Genomic DNA, 18,735 nt, shown 5'->3' on the forward strand with positions numbered 1-18,735 from the left:
TTCCCATTGCTGTCAAAGGGAGCTTCAATAATTCAGGGAGAGATCAGCGACGCTCCCATGGGTGATCTCGGTGGTCGAGTCCCTGAAGGACCCTGGACCTTACTTCTACCTGCCCAACAGAGTAACTGAGAGGGGACAACCCATCTGAGGAGCCCCTGGTTATAGGAATTCTCCTGCCAACCTAGCAGTTTGAAAGCACGTCAAAGTGCAAGTAGATACCATAAATAGGTACCGCTCCAGCGGGGAGGTAAACGGCGTTTCAGTGCGCTGCTCTGGTTCGCCAGAAGCGGCTTTGTCATCCTGGCCACATGACCCGGAAACTGTCTGCGGACAAATGCCGGCTCCCTTGGCCTATAGAGCAAGATGAGTGTGCAACCCAAGGGTCGCCTGTGATTGGGCCTAACGGTCAGGGATACCTTTACTTTTAAGGTATATAGGGGTGTGTGTGTGTGTGTATACATGTACCTTGTTCATAAATGTACAAGGCAAACACATGCATAAGTATATCAACCACGTGTCTGAAATAGTACAGGAGAGCAATCCTGAAGCCATTTTGACTCTCCCAAATGGACCTCAACTATCTCTCTGCAAGGAGGAAGGAAATGGGAAAAGCTGTTCCAATTGTCTTTGGACTGTGTAGGGTCTTAAACCTCCCTTTTCAAATACAGTCTGGCAAGTATCTGTTAAGCTGAGAACACTCTCAATATGCATAAGAGATTCAGGAACTAAGTGTTTACCATCTCCAAGGAATGGCCTGGCTACCCAGATAAGGCATTATTATCAGGTATCCTGGCAGACAAGAGAGAAGCAACACACTCAAATTTCTGCTGGGGACCCCCTCTTTCTGTGATGTATGTATGATGCTTTTTAGGGGTGGTCTTCAGCTATAGGGGAGGCAATTTCAAAAGTCTATATAAGAGCTTGCACATCAATGTTCAGGGTTCCCCTCCTCCCTCCCTGTGTGGGGTGAGCGGGAGACCCTGTTGCAACAGTTTAATAAAGATCAGGCTTACTAACTGCTTTGCTTTTCAATATTCTCTGCTTGGCCTCTGTTATTTTCTCCTTCCGATAGGGAACCTACTTAAGGACTCTATACAAGCTCTAGGATAAGGGAAAGGGAACAGTTTTTTTTCTTATAACACCCTTAACCCCCTCCCCCGGAAAATCTTGTTTTCCTCCAACACTTCGCTAAAAGGGGAGCCCAAGCTTTCGTTGCTGACAAGAATATTTGAATTAATTGATATGCATCCGTATAATTTGGAATATTTAATGTGATATGATTGGATGGCTAAAGTGGAAAATTCAATAAAAAATATATATATTTTAAAAAAACACCTTTTGTTGCTGACGGGAGAGAGAGAATAGGGGGAGACCTCGTTGCCGTCGTCTGGGCTGGAGCGTTTCGTGGTGAGGGAGTACTGGACGGGCGAGAAGGCAGCACACACATTAAACCCAACATAAAGCTCAAACAGTTCTAAAAAAATAAAAAAATCATGTATTAAAAAGGCAGGACTAAGGCATCCCACTGACAGAAGGGAACCACAGATTATGAAATTCCAAAACCCTGGCAAAAAAGGAACTTCTTCTTCTTTTGCCTGGTGCCTATAAAGATATGATGGCAATCATGGCGTGCCTCCCCAGGGATGGCCTTCTGCAAGCAGGGAGCCACCACTGGGAAGGCCCTGTCAATACCCTATGCATCTCCATCAAAAAGCCCACAAAGGGCCTTGAGTGATGAGCAAAGGGTCGAATAATAATAATGATAATACCGGTCTTGAAAGACCTACATTGGCTCCCAGGACGTTTCCGAGCACAATTCAAAGTGTTGGTGCTGATCTTGAAAGCCCTAAACGGCCTTGGCCCTGTGGACCTGAACAAGCGTCTCCTCCCTCATCGTTCTGCCCGGACACTGAGGTCCAGCACCGAGGGCTTTCTGGCGGTTCCCTCCCTGTGAGAAGTGAGGTTACAGGGAACCAGGCAGAGGGCCTTCTCGGTGGTGACGCCCGCCCTGTGGAACGCCCTCCCATCAGATGTCAAGGAAATAAACAACTATCTTACTAGGGAAGTTTTTAATGACTGATGTTTTAATGTATTTTTGGACGGGGCATAAATAATAGTAATTATTATTTATTATTTATTATTTATTATTATTATTATTATTATTACTACTACTACCACCCTGCCCATCTGGCTTGGTTTCCGCAGCCACTCTGGGCGGCTCCCAACAGAATATTAAAAGCACGATTAAACATCAAACATTAAAAGCTTCCCTAAACAGGGCTGCCTTCAGATGTCTCCTAAAAGCCAGGTAGTTTATTTCCTTGACATCTGATGGGAGGGCGTCACCACCGAGAAGGCCCAGTTAATTAGGGAGAGGAAGTCCCCGGATTCTGGGACTTCACAGATCAAAAACAGTGCCTTGAACTGAGCCCAGAAACTAACCAGAACCTAATAATACTCTTATCACAGAACTGTAGAGCTGAAAGAGAACCAAAGATTAATCTGGTTCGAACCCCTGCTGCAATCATGAGGCTATGAGGCACAAGTAATTTTTTGCTGAGGTCCGTAAGCCGCTTAGCAGATTTCTTGAAATATAAGTTTGAAAAGAACAAATGAATGGAGTGTGTGGCTAACCGGTGGCCTCCCCAGATGTTATGGGGCATCAACTCCCATTATACAGCAGGAATACAGGCTCCCCACTCCTGCCTAAAGCATTGGTCTTCGACGAATGGGCCTGTTTTCCTCTACCCTCCTCATGTCTCTTTCCTTTTGGGTCATGTCCAGAAGTGTACACTTGGACCACCTGGGAGCGTTTTTCGACTGAAGGGTGGGGTTACAGAGCGCCCCTTCAGAGTTAGCAGATGAAATGTAAAACAAATACCGTGAAAAGGCTCTTCTTTTCCGGCGTGGAGGGCTGCAGCCTCCTGTCTTCTGTCTGGGGGTCCTGAACTTTCTCAATCCCAGCGCCCAAGAGCTCATTCTTTAGCAAGGCTGAGTACGCAAGGCCATCTGCGGGGTTGAGAGAAGCGGGGGACCTTGAAGTCAAGCCTCATTTAAAATAAAATAAAAACACAAATGCAAGGTGCCTGCCTTGCTTAAAAAGTCTTTTTAAAGCACCATAATCTGGACACAAGGGTATACGTTTACACGACAAAAACATTTACTATTGCAAAGAATCATGGTGGATAAAAATCAATGGTTTTTTTTAAAAAAAGAATTGGATTTTTTTATTTGATTCAGATTTTTAAAATAAAATGCTTAAAATATTTCTATAGATTCTCTATTTAATTTACATTATAGTCCAAAGGCTATTCATCAGGAAATAAGGATTTGTTTTAAGTTTTTCATGTGTGCGAAAACTCAGTCTAAGTCTTTTTTTAAATTGTTTAACCACATCAGTTAAACGTGGATAAATATGCTATAATGTTATTGTTTTGGTTAAATAAATTGTTTAAATTGTCATTAAGGAAATGTTTATTTTTCTCCTTCCAATAAAGTACAACAGAAAAGTTGCCCAGATATACACAGTTAACCTAATGAAACCTCACGATGACTTCATAATTACCTGTCTATATATTTCTAATAGTATAACCAAATCAGTGCAATTTTTGATGTAACTTTAAAAAAAATACTCTGAAAATTTATTATTCCAAAAATGAAACCTTCATCTGGTTGTAAATATTAAGATGGTGCCAGGAAGGATGAGCCCTGCAAAGAATTACAGGCAGGATTTCACAGGGTTAGTAATGGTGGACTCTTGGAGGCTGCTCCCCACTTCTTTTGGGGACCCCCGTTACAGGGAGGGGGAGACTAGCCTGGCTCCAACAACCAAAGAAGAAGCACCTGTTCTACTTTACACTGTCCAATGAAGCTTTCCTCTGAAGGCCATCCGCTGGGAAACGCGGGAAGAATACTTGCATTAATAGAAAGAGTCCTCGAGGGCAGCCCCATAGAGGGCGTGTTGCGATAATGCAGTACGTATGAATGAATGAATGAGTGAATGAATCTTTATTTGCGCCAGTCATCGGCCATAGCAACAAAACAAAGAAGTGATATACAAAAAACAGAAATAAAAGTCGATTATTGAATTATGGTGCTGGAGGAGACTCTTGAGAGTCCCATGGACTGCAAGAAGATCAAACCTATCCATTCTGAAGGAAATCAGCCCTGAGTGCTCACTGGAAGGACAGATCCTGAAGCTGAGGCTCCAATACTTTGGCCACCTCATGAGAAGAGAAGACTCCCTGGAAAAGACCCTGATGTTGGGAAAGATGGAGGGCACTAGGAGAAGGGGACGACAGAGGACGAGATGGTTGGACAGTGTTCTCGAAGCTACGAACATGAGTTTGACCAAAATGCGGGAGGCAGTGGAAGACAGGAGTGCCTGGCGTGCTATGGTCCATGGGGTCACGAAGAGTCGGACACGACTAAACGACTAAAAAACAACAATATAGAACACACTTTAGGGTTTTGAATCAACAGACAAATAGTGGATCTTATTCTGATTGCCCCAGCTAAAAACCTTGCAGTCTTTGCTGTCCCCTGCTCCTCTTGATCTGCCCAGAGAAAGGACACTGGGGCAGTGGCTGGGTGACTCGGAATGGACAATAAAAGAGGGGGGATCATCTCATTCCTCAAGTCTTTAGAAAGAGCGTAAGCCAGAAGAAGGGCATGCGCCACCGATTCAGGACTGCCATCTCCACAGGGACATAAGCGTTTTTTGTGTGGCATCTGTTGGAATCGCCCTCAAGTCCAGCCGAGGGCAAGACATTCAATCTTGCGAGGGTAAAAGTGCATCTATATTTTGGAATTGCTAGGTTATGCAGATAGGGTGGCAGAGAGTCAAAATGGGAAGGTGGAATATAGTTACAACCACAGCAAATAGGAGTACTGAGTCAGATGAGGATAGACGGACTAAAGGGATAATCTTTTGCAGGGCGAGGGGGGGGTGTCTTGTGAGTCTTTATAGAGACTAAGAAATCTATTATGGCAGGAACCCCCAAACTGCAGCCCTCCAGATGTTTTGGCCTACAACTCCCATGTTCCCTAGCTAACAGGACCAGTGGTCGGGGAAGATGGGAACTGTAGTCCAAAACATCTGGAGGGCCGAAGCTTGGGGATGCCTGCATTATGGCATAAGCTCCCGCGATGATATGGACTGCAGCGCGTGAAAGCTAAACCAAAACAACACGGCAGTTAATTTTGCTTTGCGAGACCCTCCTCTTTTCACTGAACGGAAATAAACCTTGCAACCTCTCCAAACACACAACAGAGAGGCATAATAATAATAATAATAATAATAATAATAATAATAATAATAATAATAATTTCTAAGAGGCAGGTGTTCAGGTCTACCTTTGCCATTGTCTGAAGTTGCGTCCTTTGCTTTTCGGTTTTGACTCGGGGACTTTTCGTTTTCCTGCGAAGCAAAGAAAATGAATGGTTGTTTTGACAGTGATCAGTTTTCAGAAACCAGAGGTTTTCGACCCCTTTTTGGGGTCCGCTGATCCCTTGACCAACCAAATTATTCTGCGATAATTCTGCCCAGTTATGTCACCCCCTTGGCTGCAGAGCCGGCAGCCCCACATCCCTCCTTTGTGGAGGGTTCCCTCAGCCTCCTCTCCTCTTCCCTCTTCCTTGGGAGACCTCTGGGCAGCCATTGCTGCCACCCCTGGTCTTTGAGCTGCCCCCCCAGCCCACCCCAAAGAGAGGTGCCATTGCCCTACTGGGGCCTGGGAAGCACCCCCTGGCCAGCCCCAGAGGCACCATTCGCCTAGGGAGCTTGCAGCCAGGGCAGCTGCAACAAACAGCCGTGCAAGGCTTTGGGAGGCAGAGACTCAAGAGGGCATCAGAGGAGGGAGGGAAGGAAAGAGGGACCGATAATAATAATAATAATAATAATAATAAAAATTATTTATACTCCGCCCATCTGGCTGGGTTTGCCCAGTATTGCCCGCGGTACCCCTTACCATCATTCAAGGCACCCCAGGGTGCCACGGCACATGGGTCAAAAACCACTGCCCTAAACCTTCAGAGGTCTCCTTTTCCACCCCAGCTTACCTGACAAAAGCTTCTAAAAAGGTAAAGGGACCCCTGACCATTAGGTCCAGTCGTGACCGACTCTGGGGCTGCGCGCTCATCTCGCATTATTGGGCGAGGGAGCCGGCGTATAGCTTCCAGGTCATGTGGCCAGCATGACAAAGCCACTTCTGGCAAACCGGAGCAGAACATGGAAACGCCGTTTACCTTCCCGCCGGAGCGGTCCCTATTTATCTACTTGCACTTTGATGTGCTTCCGAACTGCTAGGTTGGCAGGAGCTGGGACCGAGCAACGGGAGCTCACCCCATCACAGGGATTCGAACCGCCAACCTTCTGATCAGCAAGCCCTAGGCTCAGTGGTTTAACCACAGCGCCACCTTTATTTTCCATTTGTTTTAAGATTTACTGTTTTAGGATGAATATTAATTACAGGTGGGGGGGGGGGCAGGCAACTTTTCTCAATATTCCCACGTCAACAGCCCTGTTTTCTCCGGTTCTGGAGGAGGGGAGCCGAACCAACGGTCTCAAGTTACAAGAAAGGAGATTCCCGGCTAAACGTTAGGGATCCGGACAGCAAAATGGGACTCCATTGGACAGTGGCAGGCTCTCCTTCCTTGTAGGTTGGGTGGCCATCTGTCATGGATGCTTCCGTTGAGATTCCTGCATTGAAGGGGGTTGGACTGGATGACCCCTGGGGGTCCCATCCAACTCTATGATTGTTATATATATAATAGGGGGTTGTTGTCATTGTTGTTTTCCTAAAAGCCACACACCAGTGGTGGTCAGAGTCAGAGGAAAATTTCTAAACAAATACAGTGGTACCCTGGTTCTCAAACTCAATCCGTTCCGAAAGTCTGTTCCAAAACCAAAGCATTCCAAAACCAAGGAGCACTTTCCCATAGAAAGCAATGCAAAGTGGATTAATCCGTTCCGGACTTTTCAAAACAAGCCCTGTTGTTGTTGTTTAGTCGTTTAGTCGTGTCCGACTCTTCGTGACCCCATGGACCATAGCACGCCAGGCACTCCTGTCTTGCACTGCCTCCCGCAGTTTGGTCAAACTCATGTTCGTAGCTTCGAGAACACTGTCCAACCATCTTGTCCTCTGTCGTCCCCTTCTCCTTGTGCCCTCAATCTTTCCCAACATCAGGGTCTTTTCCAAGGATTCTTATCTTCTCATGAGGTGGCCAAAGTATTGGAGCCTCAGCTTCACGATCTGTCCTTCCAGTGAGCATTCGTGGCTGATTTCCTTCAGAATGGAGAGGTTTGATCTTCTTGCAGTCCATGGGACTCTCAAGAGTCTCCTCCAGCACCATAATTCAAAAGCATCAATTCTCCGGCGATCAGCCTTCTTCATGGTCCAGCTCTCACTTCCATACATCACTACTGGGAAAACCATAGCTTTAACTATACGGACCTTTGTCGGCAAGGTGATGTCTCTGCTTTTTAAGATGCTGTCTAGGTTTGTCATTGCTTTTCTCCCAAGAAGCAGGCGTCTTTTAATTTCGTGACTGCTGTCACCATCTGCAGTGATCAAGGAGCCCAAGAAAGTAAAATCTCTCACTGCCTCCATTTCTTCCCCTTCTATTTGCCAGGAGGTGATGGGACCAGTGGCCATGATCTTAGTTGTTTTTTTTTAATTGAGCTTCAGACCATATTTTGCGCTCTGCTCTTCCACCCTCATTAAAAGGTTCTTTAATTCCTCCTCACTTTCTGCCACCACGGTTGTGTCATCTGCATATCTGAGGTTGTTGATATTTCTTCCGGCAATCTTAATTCCGGCTTGGGATTCATCTAGTCCAGCCTTTCGCATGATGAATTCTGCATATAAGTTAAATAAGCAGGGAGACAATATACAACCTTGTCGTACTCCTTTCCCAATTTTGAACCAATCAGTTGTTCCATATCCAGTTCTAACTGTAGCTTCTTGTCCCACATAGAGATTTCTCAGGAGACAGATGAGGTGATCAGGCACTCCCATTTCTTTAAAAACTTGCCATAGTTTGCTGTGGTCGACACAGTCAAAGGCTTTTGCATAGTCAATGAAGCAGAAGTAGACGTTTTTCTGGAACTCTCTAGCTTTCTCCATAATCCAGCGCATGTTTGCTATTTGGTCTCTGGTTCCTCTGCCCTTTCGAAATCCAGCTTGCACTTCTGGGAGTTCTCGGTCCACATACTGCCTAAGCCTGCCTTGTAGAATTTTAAGCATAACCTTGCTAGCATGTGAAATGAGCGCAATTGTGCGGTAGTTGGAGCATTCTTTGGTACTGCCCTTCTTTGGGATTGGGATGTAGACTGATCTTCTACAATCCTCTGGCCATTGCTGAGTTTTCCAAACTTGCTGGCATATTGGGTATAGCACCTTAACAGCATCATCTTTTAAAATTTTAAATAGTTCAGCTGGAATATCATCACTTCGACTGGCCTTGTTATTTGCAGTGCTTTCTAAGGCCCATTTGACTTCACTCTCCAAGATGTCTGGCTCAAGGTCACAACCACACTACCTGGGGTGTACGAGACCTCCATATCTTTCTGGTATAATTCCTCTGTGTATTCTTGCCATCTCTTCTTGATGTCTTCTGCTTCTGTTAGGTCCTTACCACTTTTGTCCTTTATTATGGTAATCTTTGTACGAAATGTTCCTTTCATATCTCCAATTTTCTTGAAGAGATCTCTGGTTTTCCCCATTCTATTGTTTTCCTCTATTTCTTTGCATTGCTCGTTTAAGAAGGCCCACTTGTCTCTCCTTGCTATTTTTTGGAAATCTGCATTCAGCTTCCTGTATCTTTCCCTATCTCCCTTGCATTTTGCTTGCCTCCTCTCCCCCGCTATTTGTAAGGCCTCGTTGGACAGCCATTTTGCTTTCTTGCATTTCCTTTTCCTTGGGATGGTTTTTGTTGCTGCCTCCTGTATAATGTTACAAGCCTCCATCCATAGTTCTTCAGGCACTCTGTCCACCAAATCTAAATCCTTAAACCTGTTCCTCACTTCCACTGTGTATTCATAAGGGATTTGATTTAGATTGTATCTTACTGGCCCAGTGGTTTTTCCTACTTTCTTCAGTTTAAGCTGGAATTTTGCTATAAGAAGCTGATGATCTGAGTTACAGTCAGCTCCAGGTCTTGTTTTTGCTGACTGTATAGAGCTTCTCCATCTTTGGCTGCAGGGAATATAATCAATCTGATTTCGATGCTGCCCATTTGGTGATATCCATGTGTAGAGTCGTCTCTTGTGCTGATCCCCTTCATGGATCAATGCCTTCATGGATCAATGCCTTGTCGTGGCGAAGGAGCTTGAATAACTCAGAAAAGCTATGAGCTATGCCATGCAGGGCCACCCAAGATGGACAGGTCATAGTGGAGAGTTTTGACTAAACGTGATCCACCTGGAGAAGGAACTGGCAAGCCACTCCAGTATCCCTGCCAAGAAAACTCCATGGACAAAGACAACAGGCATATAAAAGTTATGACACTGGAAGATGAGCCCCTCAGGTCGGAAGGCGTCCAACATGCTACTGAGGAAGAGCGGAGGACAAGTACCAGTAGATTCAGAGCTGATGAAGCGGCTGGGCCAAAGCCGAAAGGTTGCTCAGTTGCGGATATGCCTGGAAGCGAAAGGAAAGTCCGATGCTGTAAAGAAAAATATTGCATAGGAACCTGGAATGTAAAAACCATGGATAATGGTAAGCTGGATGTGGTAAAAAATGAGATGGCAAGAATAAATATTGACATCCTGGGCATCAGTAAAAAACAAGCCCTAAAACAGCAATTTAACATGAATTTTACTACCTAACGAGACTATGGATCCATAAAAGAAAAGCAATAATCAATGTACTGTACTATAAAATAGACAGTATTGTAGATGATAAAAATGAAAATTAAATCTTTTTCATACCTGCACTGATGACAGTCATTGTTTGGAACAGCTTTCATCCATTTCTGCAGTCACACAATCAATCAGTAGCTGGACTGGGTTCCAGTCACAGAAACAAATGAACTGAAAAAGCCTCAAAAACAAAAAAACCTCTCCACACTTGCAACCTCTAGTACAGTGGTACCTTGGTTCTCACGCTTAATCCGTTTCGGAAGTCCGTTCCAAAACCAAAGCGTTCCCAAACCAAGGCGGGCTTCCCCAGAGAAAGCAATGCAAAGCGGATTAATTCGTCCCAGACTTTTAAAAACAACCCCTAAAACAGCCATTTGACATGATTTTTTTCCATTTAACGAGACCATGGATCCATAAAATGAAAGCAACAATGAATATACTGTACTATAAAATAAGATGTATCCGGAACGGATTAAGTTTGAGAACCAAGGTACCACTGTAAAAAAGAAAAAAAGAAGAAGAAAAAAACACAGCCAAGGGGGCTTCCTTGTGACGCTCACGTTTATCCTGTGGAAACTGATGCTCCAATTTGCCCCGGCCCGGGATGGGATGAACCTGTCACCGTGCTTGCTGGGAGACGACACGGGGGAATTCGAAGGCGTCAGGGTCCTCCTCATGTCGGCAACCTGCAATTTGTGGGTGGCGGGGTGAGAAATCAGGCAACAGAGAAACACAACCTCGTCATCAGAAGAGAGACCGCTGTCATTTCAACTTGGAACGGAGTTTCTTAAACTTTTAGATTTACTGCTTTTCTAACCCAACCCCCCCTCCACCACCCGCCTTCTGAGAAACACAAACTGGAAGGCACAGTTCTTCTTTTTCTTCATTCTGTCCTCACTACAGCCCAGGGTGGATAAAAATCAAGTTTTTTTTTCAAATCGATTTTTTTAAATCGATTTTTTAAAAGATTTTTTGGGAGGAAATATTTCTATAGATTCTCTATTTAAGTTACATTACAGTCCAAAGGCTATTCATCAGGAAATAAGATTTGTTTTAAGTTTTTCATGTGTGCTGAAACTCAGTTGTTCTTTTTTATTGTTTAACCACGTCAGCTAAGAAACATGGCTACATATGCTATAACGTTATTGTTTTAAATAAATAGTTTAAATTGTTTTTAAAGAAATGATTTTTTTTCTCCTTCCAATAGAGTACAGCAGAAAAGCTGTCCAGATATAAACCATTAACTTATTAAACCTCACAATGATGTCATAATTATCTTCTTATATATGTCTAGTATTATAACCAAATCAGTAATTTCTGACAGACCTGTAAAAACTACTCTGAAAATTTATCATTCCAAAAATGAAACCTTCATTTGATCTGTTAATATTAAGATGATACCAGCAAGAACGAGTCTTTCTGTAATTTTGATTTATTTAAATCAATTCTTACTGACTAGCGATTTAAATCGACTTGATTTATATCAAATCCACTCTGCCCTCCATGGTTTCCTGATTTCCCAATACCCTGCTACATATTATACCTAACATTCCTCTATCATGGGCAGGCAAACTAAGGCCCGGGGGCCAGATCCGGCCAATTGCCTTCTAAATACGGCCTGCGGACAGTCTGGGAATCAGCGTGTTTTTACATGAGTAGAATGTATCCTTTTATTTAAAATGCATCTCTGGGTTATTTGTGGGGCATAGAAATAAAAATATAGTCCGGCCTCCCACAAGGTCTGAGGGACAGTGGACCGACCCCCTGCTGAAAAAGTCTGCTGGCCCTTGCTCTTTATCCTAGCTTAGAAATATTGTCCCGCTGCTGTTTACTGTTCAAATCCTATTTGCACATTAACTCTAATGCTTCTTCAAATATTCTAGGAAAGGCTTGTGCTCTAAACACCGACTCCTCTTGGTCTCTCCTCTCACCCTGCTACAGCCCTGCGATGTGGGGCAGGCTTACCGGCTCAGGGGTGCCACAGCGAGGTTTGTGCGGCTGTGATGACGGGGGGGGGGTGCGGGAAGCAAGTTTCTACACACCCCTCTGCTCCACACCCAGGGAAGGAAGAGGCATTATCAGAGCTCAGGGACACATCTCCAGCCAGGCAAAAACGGGTACAGAGGGCCCCCCCTAGGAAGACTTCTAGGGCAGGCATAGGCAAACTCGGCCTTCCAGGTGTTTTGGGACTACAACTCCCATCATCCCTAGGTAACAGCACCAGTGGTCAGGCATGATGGGAATTGTAGCCCCAAAACATATGGAGGGCAGAGTTTGCCTACGCCTGTTCTTTGGCCACACCATAAGACAAGATAAGCATACCATATTGATAAGATAAGCATACAATATTGTGGTTAATGCCATCATGCCAATTTAGGAACTGAATGGACTTTTATCTCCTGACCATCCACTGGACTTTAATTTCTCGGGATATGTTCTGTTTGCATGATGTGTTGGTCTGTGGAATTACACATTGCGAGATATTATATGTTGAATTGTTTTTGAAACAGAAGTTAAACCGTCAAAAACAGCCTGTTGCGTTGTGTGTTGTTGCTGCCAGGATTGTATTTAGGTAACCTATGGTTTAGTAAGGGATGCAGGTGGCGTTGTGGGTTAAACCACAGCGCCTAGGGCTTGCCGACCGAAAGATCAGCGGTTCGAATCCCTGCAACGGGGTGAGGTCCCGTTGCTCAGTCCCAGCTCCTGCCAACCTAGAAGTTCGAAAGCACATCAAAGTGCAAGTAGATAAATAGGGACCGCTCCGGCGGGAAGGTAAACGGCGTTTCCGTACGCTGCTCTGGTTCGCCAGAAGCAGCTTTGTCATGCTGACCACATGACCTGGAAGCTGTCTGCGGACAAATGCTGGCTCCCTCGGCCTATAGAGCGAGATGAGCGCCGCAACCCCAGAGTCGGACACGACTGGACCTGATGGTCAGGGGCCCCTTTACCTTTACAGCGGGAAGGTAAATGGCGTTTCTGTGCGCTGCTCTGGTTTCGCCAGAAGCGGCTTAGCCCTGCTGGCCACATGACCCGGAAAAACTGTCTGCGGACAAACGTTGGCTCCTTCGGCCGCAACCCCCGAGTCGTTCGCGACTGGACTTAACTGTCAGGGGTCCCTTTACCTTTTTACCCTTATGGCCTAGTAGTGTTTTGCCCAAGACTTACGCAAGGCATCATGTTTTCATTCTGGATGTTGATTTGGCGGAGAAGGCGTCTTTCGTAGTCTTGATCCATGGCGGAAGTGGTCAAGGGGCGCGGGGGACAGGAGAGAGGGGAAGCCACGTGCCTTATAACAGCCTCACGCCCCGATGTTCATGGGGAGCAGGTGATCCAGGGAGTGCTGTGGGGGGGAGAGTGGAAAAAAGGAAGGAGCACATTAAGACAGCAATTTGGGACTTGGGAGGGACCCCCGAGGGTCATCCAGTCAAACCCTCTGCAATGCAGGAATATGCAGCTTTCCTAATGTAGGGATTGAACCTGCAACCTTGGCACCAACAGCACCGTGCTCTTAACTATGCTCTAGCTCAGTACACTGACTGACAGCGGCTCTCCTGTTTCATAATCATAACTTATTATTTATACCCTGCCCATATGGCTGGGTTTCCCCAGCTACTCTGGGCGGCTCCAAACAGAATATTAAAAACATGATCAAACATCAAACATTAAAAACTTTCCTAAACAGGGCTGCCTTCAGGTGTCTTCTAAAAGTCAAGTAGTTGTTTATCCCCTTGACATCTGATGGGAGGGCATTCCACAGGGAGAGCGCCACCACCGAGAAGGCCCTCTGCCTGGTTCCCTGTAACCTCGCTTCTCGCAGGGAGGGAACCGCCAGAAGGCCCTCGCCGCTGGACCTCAGTGTCCGGGCTGAGCGATGGGGGTGGAGCCGCTCCTTCAGGTATTTTAGGCCTGTTTTGGAATTCCAAGGTCAGCACCAACTCTTTGTGCTCAGAAACGTACTGGGAGCCAATGTAGATCTTTCAAGACCAGCAGCTAGACTGGTGACTGGGAGCAGCCGCCGAGACCACATAACACCGGTCTTGAAAGATCTACATTGGTTCCCAGTACGTTTCCGAGCACAATTCAAAGTGTTGGTGCTGACCTTTAAAGCCCTAAACGGCCTTGGTCCAGTATACATGAAGGAGCGTCTCCACCTCTATCGTTCTGCCCGGACACTGAGGTCCAGCGTCGAGGGCCTTCTGGCGGTTCCCTCGTTGCGAGAAGCCAAGTTGCAGGGAACTAGGCAGAGGGCCTTCTCGGTGGTGGTGCCTGCCCTGTGGAACGCCCTCCCAACAGATGTCAAAAAGGAAAACAACTACCAGACTTTTAGAAGACATCCGAAGGCAGCCGTGTTCAGGGAGGCTTTTAATGTTTAATAGATTATTGTGTTGTATTTTTCTGTTGGAAGCAGCCCAGAGTGGCTGGGGAGACCCAGCCAGATGGGCGGGGTATAAATAATAAATTGTTGTTGTTGTTGTTGTTGTTGTTGTTGTTATTATGAGACCGGTGTTATGTGGTCTCGGCGGTCGCTCTCAGTCCCCAGTCTGACTGCCGCATTCTGGATTAATTGCAGTTTCCGGGTCACCTTCAAAGGTAGCCCCACATACAGTGCATGGCAGTAGTCCAAGCGGGAGATAACTAGAGCATGCACCACTCTGGCAAGACAGTCTGCGGGCAGGAACGGTCTCATCCTGCGTACCAGATGGAGCTGGCAGACAGCCGCCCTGGACACAGAACTAACCTGCACCTCCATGGACAGCTGTGAGTCCAAAATGACTCCCAGGCTGCGCATCTGGTCCTTCGGGGCACAGTGACCCCATTCAGGACCAGGTAAAGCCCCCCACACCCGCCCCCCTGCCCCCCCAAAACAGCACTTCTGTCTTGTCAGCAGGGTTCCTCTCGCAGAGCTTGGGTCTCCAACATCCCTGACTACTGGGGTCCTGCTAGCTAGCCATGATGGGAGTCTAGCTGCCGCATTCTGGATTTATTGTATTTTTCGGGTCACCTTCAAAGGTAGCCCCACGGAGAGCGTTGCAGTAGTCCAAGTGGGCAGGAGTCTATCCCAAGCCCTGCCTAGAGAGGCCAGGGATTGGAAATGGGACCTTTGTGCAGGCAAAGCAGATGCTCTGCTTCCAAGATAGGGCTCTTCCCCGGCAACCACGATTCTGAACACACATTTTGGAAAGCGAGGAGGGCTCCTCGTAGCAGGAAAAAAAAGAAACAACTCCAGCAATTTTTTTAAAAAAAAAATTGAAACACTCCAAACCCACAAGTCAGAATGGAATGGGAGTAAATGGGAACTCCATCCAAGAAACTATGGCCATTCCCCTAGAGATGAAGCAAGATTCTAGTCCACAAGGTTCTGAACAAAGGGGCCGATTAAAACAGGAAGTAGCTTTATACAGTCACCCCACTGGTTCACCAAGCTCACTAGTTTCTACACTGGCTGGCAGCAGCTCTCTGTAATTTTCCTGCTCCGGGGTATCTCCCCGGCCCTAATTGGAGATACAGTATCAGGGGTTGGAGTAGGACTAGGAACTGGGGAGGCCCGGGTTCAAATTCCCCACTTGGCCTTGAAGCTCAGGAGGTGAACTTGGGCCAATCTTTAGCTGTCTGCCTACAGAGAGGGTAGCTGTGAGGGGGGGACACACCTTGAGCTCCTCAAAAGATGGGATATCAATGCAATAAGGACAAAGAAACAAGCAGCCTCACATTTTGGCAGCTTCTTACAGGAAATAAAGAGACTGTGATCTACTCACAGAGTTAAAAACCGGCAGTGATCTAAGCTGTTGAGCTTTTTTTAAGGGAGGAGGATAGCCCCATTTATTAGGGGTTCAGGTCTAAGCTGTTGAGCTTTTTAGGGAGGAGGAAAGCCCCATTTTGGGGGGTGCAGGGCTAAAATGTTGAGCTTTTTCAGGGGAGCCAAAATTGTAGGATCCCTTCCCATTCCTCTGTAGCTAGAAAGAAGGGACACTTTGAACCCAACGAATGGCACCGGGGGGGGGGGGGGACTATGGGTAGGGAAATAAATGGGAAGGGGGCAGTAGCCCCCCCCACTCTCAATTTCCTAATTAGGCCCTCCACCAGCTGCTATCCATTGTACATAACCTCCCACTGCATTAATGCATAGAACCCGCACAATTCTCTCTTTTTGCAGGGGAGAAAAAGGGGGGAGAGACACACAGATCTGACCCTCGCCACAAAAGAAATGGGGGTTCGCTAGTCTATGGATGGGGGGAAATTAATAGGAAGAAGGAGAACTTCCAACTTCCCTATTAAGTCACCCCAAAAATGCAACACCTCCCCCTGCAATGAAGCGGGGCTCTCCCCCCCCCCAGCTCTTCCACTTTTATGTTAAAGGAAAGGAAGCCCCTCCTCCTCCTCTTTGCTAATGCAAGTGGGGTGACCCACCTGCCTCCCTCCAGTGGAGAGCCCCCCCCAATACTAAGCCTGCTTCTGTTACCTTAAAGCACAGACTCCCCCCCCCAGTTGCAGAGGAGAAAAATGGGTAACAGGTAAAATGAGACACGAGTTCCTTTTTTAACTTTTTAATGGAGAGAAATAGTGTATAAAACTGGGGAGTGGGCACCTCCCCCCCAAAAAACCCACCCACTGAATTCCCAATTAGGTCCAGTCTCCCACCAAAGAGCGACCGCGATAACAGAACCCCACTCCCATTACACGAAGCCCCATATAATAATAAATACTAAATTTTATTTATACTCCGCCCTCCCCAGCCAAGACGGCTAACACTAAATATAAAACAACTGAATAAAACACAACTTAAGAACAAGATTAAATACATTAAAATCCAAGTGTGTGTTCCCCCCCCCACCTCTAGCCTCCCTCCCTCCCTTCCTACAAAGGATACCTCAATAGTACTCCTCTCAATTGCCTTAAACTTAAAGCAAGCCCCCCCCCTTAATAGCCTATCTGTCACATGAAAGGGAGGGGGAAGGACTCCAATTCCTTCCTTCCCCATCTCATCCACTCATTCCATAGCCCCCCCATCAGACTCTCTCTAAGGAGCGCCCCCCCCCCAACAACAGACGTCTTCTCCCATTGTATTCAATCACCCGCTCTCCCTCCCTCAATCCCTGGTTTGGGAAATTTGAGTGGTCTTCAAATCCCCCCCCCTCCCGCAAAAAACCCCAACCTTCTCCTCACCCACTCCATAGGCACCCCACTCAGCTCCACCCCACCGCAATAATACCCTCCCCATGACAGAAAAGCAGGGAGGGGTCCTTCAACAGGACCCCCCCCCCCGGTCTCCTCATCCACTCACCTCTCACTCTCACCCATCACTCTCCAGAAGGCATCTCCATGTTGTTGTTGTCATTATTATTAATTACAGCCCCCCCCCAAAATTCAAGCACAGGATCACCCTCCCCAATTTATTACAGCGCTTCCCCCCCTCACAGGCTCACCCTCTGCAAACCTGCTATGAAAAAAAAGGGGGGAGACATCTTCCAAACCCCCCCCCGCTCCAATCAACCCCACTTCTCCTCACCCAATTAGCACCCCCCCCAGAAAAACACACACACCAGGGGACACCCCCAATAACCAGCGCCCCCCCGTATTAAAGTACACCCCAAACCCTGCAGCTGGAAATGGGGTGGGTGGAGAGAATGAGTGGAAATCCCACCCCACTTCCTTCTCCACCTCTGCAACCCCCCAAAAAAATAACACCCCTCCCCCCAATTACAGGAAAGTGTGTATTGAGGGAGGGGGGATGCCTTGTACAAGCAGGGTCACTTCACGGGGGGGCACCCCATAACCAATTGCATTAAAACACAGGCTCTTCTCCTCCCCCCCTTCCCTTCCTATTGCAGAAAATCGGGGGGGGAGTTTCCATCTTCCCAGCCCCCTCCTGACAGTGGGGGGGGTAGGGCTGGGAGCCCAATTATGAAACCTGCTCCCCCCTCCCTCAGCTACTTACCTCTCACCTGCCTTCAGCCAGAGCCGTCCAATATGGCGTCGGTCTTGCTCTCTTCTGCCCTCGGCCCCGCCCACTCCCGACGCGTGGCCACGCCCACCGCCCCGCCTATCGCCGTTCGTTCCGCGTCTCGCTCTCTGGCTCGCTCAGCGAGCCCACCGCGCGGGGCATCACGGGAGACCGGCGTGCTGCGTCACCCTCCCCCCGCCCCCTCCGCTCTCCGATTGGCCCCGTTCGAATCAATACAAAAAAGCCAAGCGCTGGGTGGGGGGCCTCGGGGTGGAGATGACGGAAGGTAGCGCGTCGCCGTTGCCCCTGGCAACCTGCGGCCTAGCTGCGCCCCGCGAAGCCTGCCTCGCGTGGGGGAAAAACAAAACAAAACCAGTAAACTAATGCGTAAAAATTTAAAAATGTGCACCATGTAGTAAAATTTAAGCTGGTTCCTATGAACCCAGAGAAATGGATCCTGCCCAGGGAGAGCCCAAGGATCCAGGCAAACAGACGAATTTAAGCGTCTCCTGCCTACCAAATAACAAAGACCAAACCAGGACATACGAAGCAAGGCACTTTTATTTTCGCTGTTGCAACAGGGTCCTTCCTCTCACTCAGGAGAACAAGGAAGGAACCCCAAACAAAGATGTCTTGCCCTTAAAAGAGATTTGAAATTGGTTTCAGCCCACCCCCCAGAAGCATCATCCATATGTCACAGAAGGGGTGTAGCCCAAGACCCCCCCTCCCTAGATTCATCATAGGCACATCATGAACGGGGAGGTCTGGTGGCAGTAATCTGAGCAGTCTGGACCCTGCCCCCTGCCCCCAAAACCTAATCAACAAAATTGAGAGATATTTACATTTCCCTGTTTCCCAGCCAAGTTAATCACACCCTTTTGTCTGGCACTCAGGTATCAGGATGCCAGGGCTATCATTTTAATTCCTGAGA

General features: G+C 47.2%; 1 protein-coding gene across 1 annotated transcript in view; it reads right to left on the reverse strand.

The window, feature by feature from the left end:
• FZR1 (fizzy and cell division cycle 20 related 1) overlaps positions 1-17,871 on the reverse strand; it is a 33,084-nt gene extending 15,213 nt beyond the window's left edge. The window contains exons 1-6 of the mRNA XM_035119272.2: positions 17,799-17,871; positions 13,028-13,202; positions 10,423-10,548; positions 5,356-5,419; positions 2,882-3,009; positions 1,336-1,418 (exon numbers count right to left, since the gene is read on the reverse strand). Coding sequence (XP_034975163.1) covers positions 1,336-1,418; positions 2,882-3,009; positions 5,356-5,419; positions 10,423-10,548; positions 13,028-13,096 — 470 coding nt within the window. The 5' untranslated portion in view covers positions 13,097-13,202; positions 17,799-17,871. The remainder of the gene's footprint in view (positions 1-1,335; positions 1,419-2,881; positions 3,010-5,355; positions 5,420-10,422; positions 10,549-13,027; positions 13,203-17,798) is intronic.
• Between the last annotated feature and the right edge of the window lie 864 nt (positions 17,872-18,735).

The sequence above is a fragment of the Zootoca vivipara genome, chromosome 6 (genome assembly GCF_963506605.1).
Source record: "Zootoca vivipara chromosome 6, rZooViv1.1, whole genome shotgun sequence".
Lineage (NCBI taxonomy): Eukaryota > Metazoa > Chordata > Lepidosauria > Squamata > Lacertidae > Zootoca > Zootoca vivipara.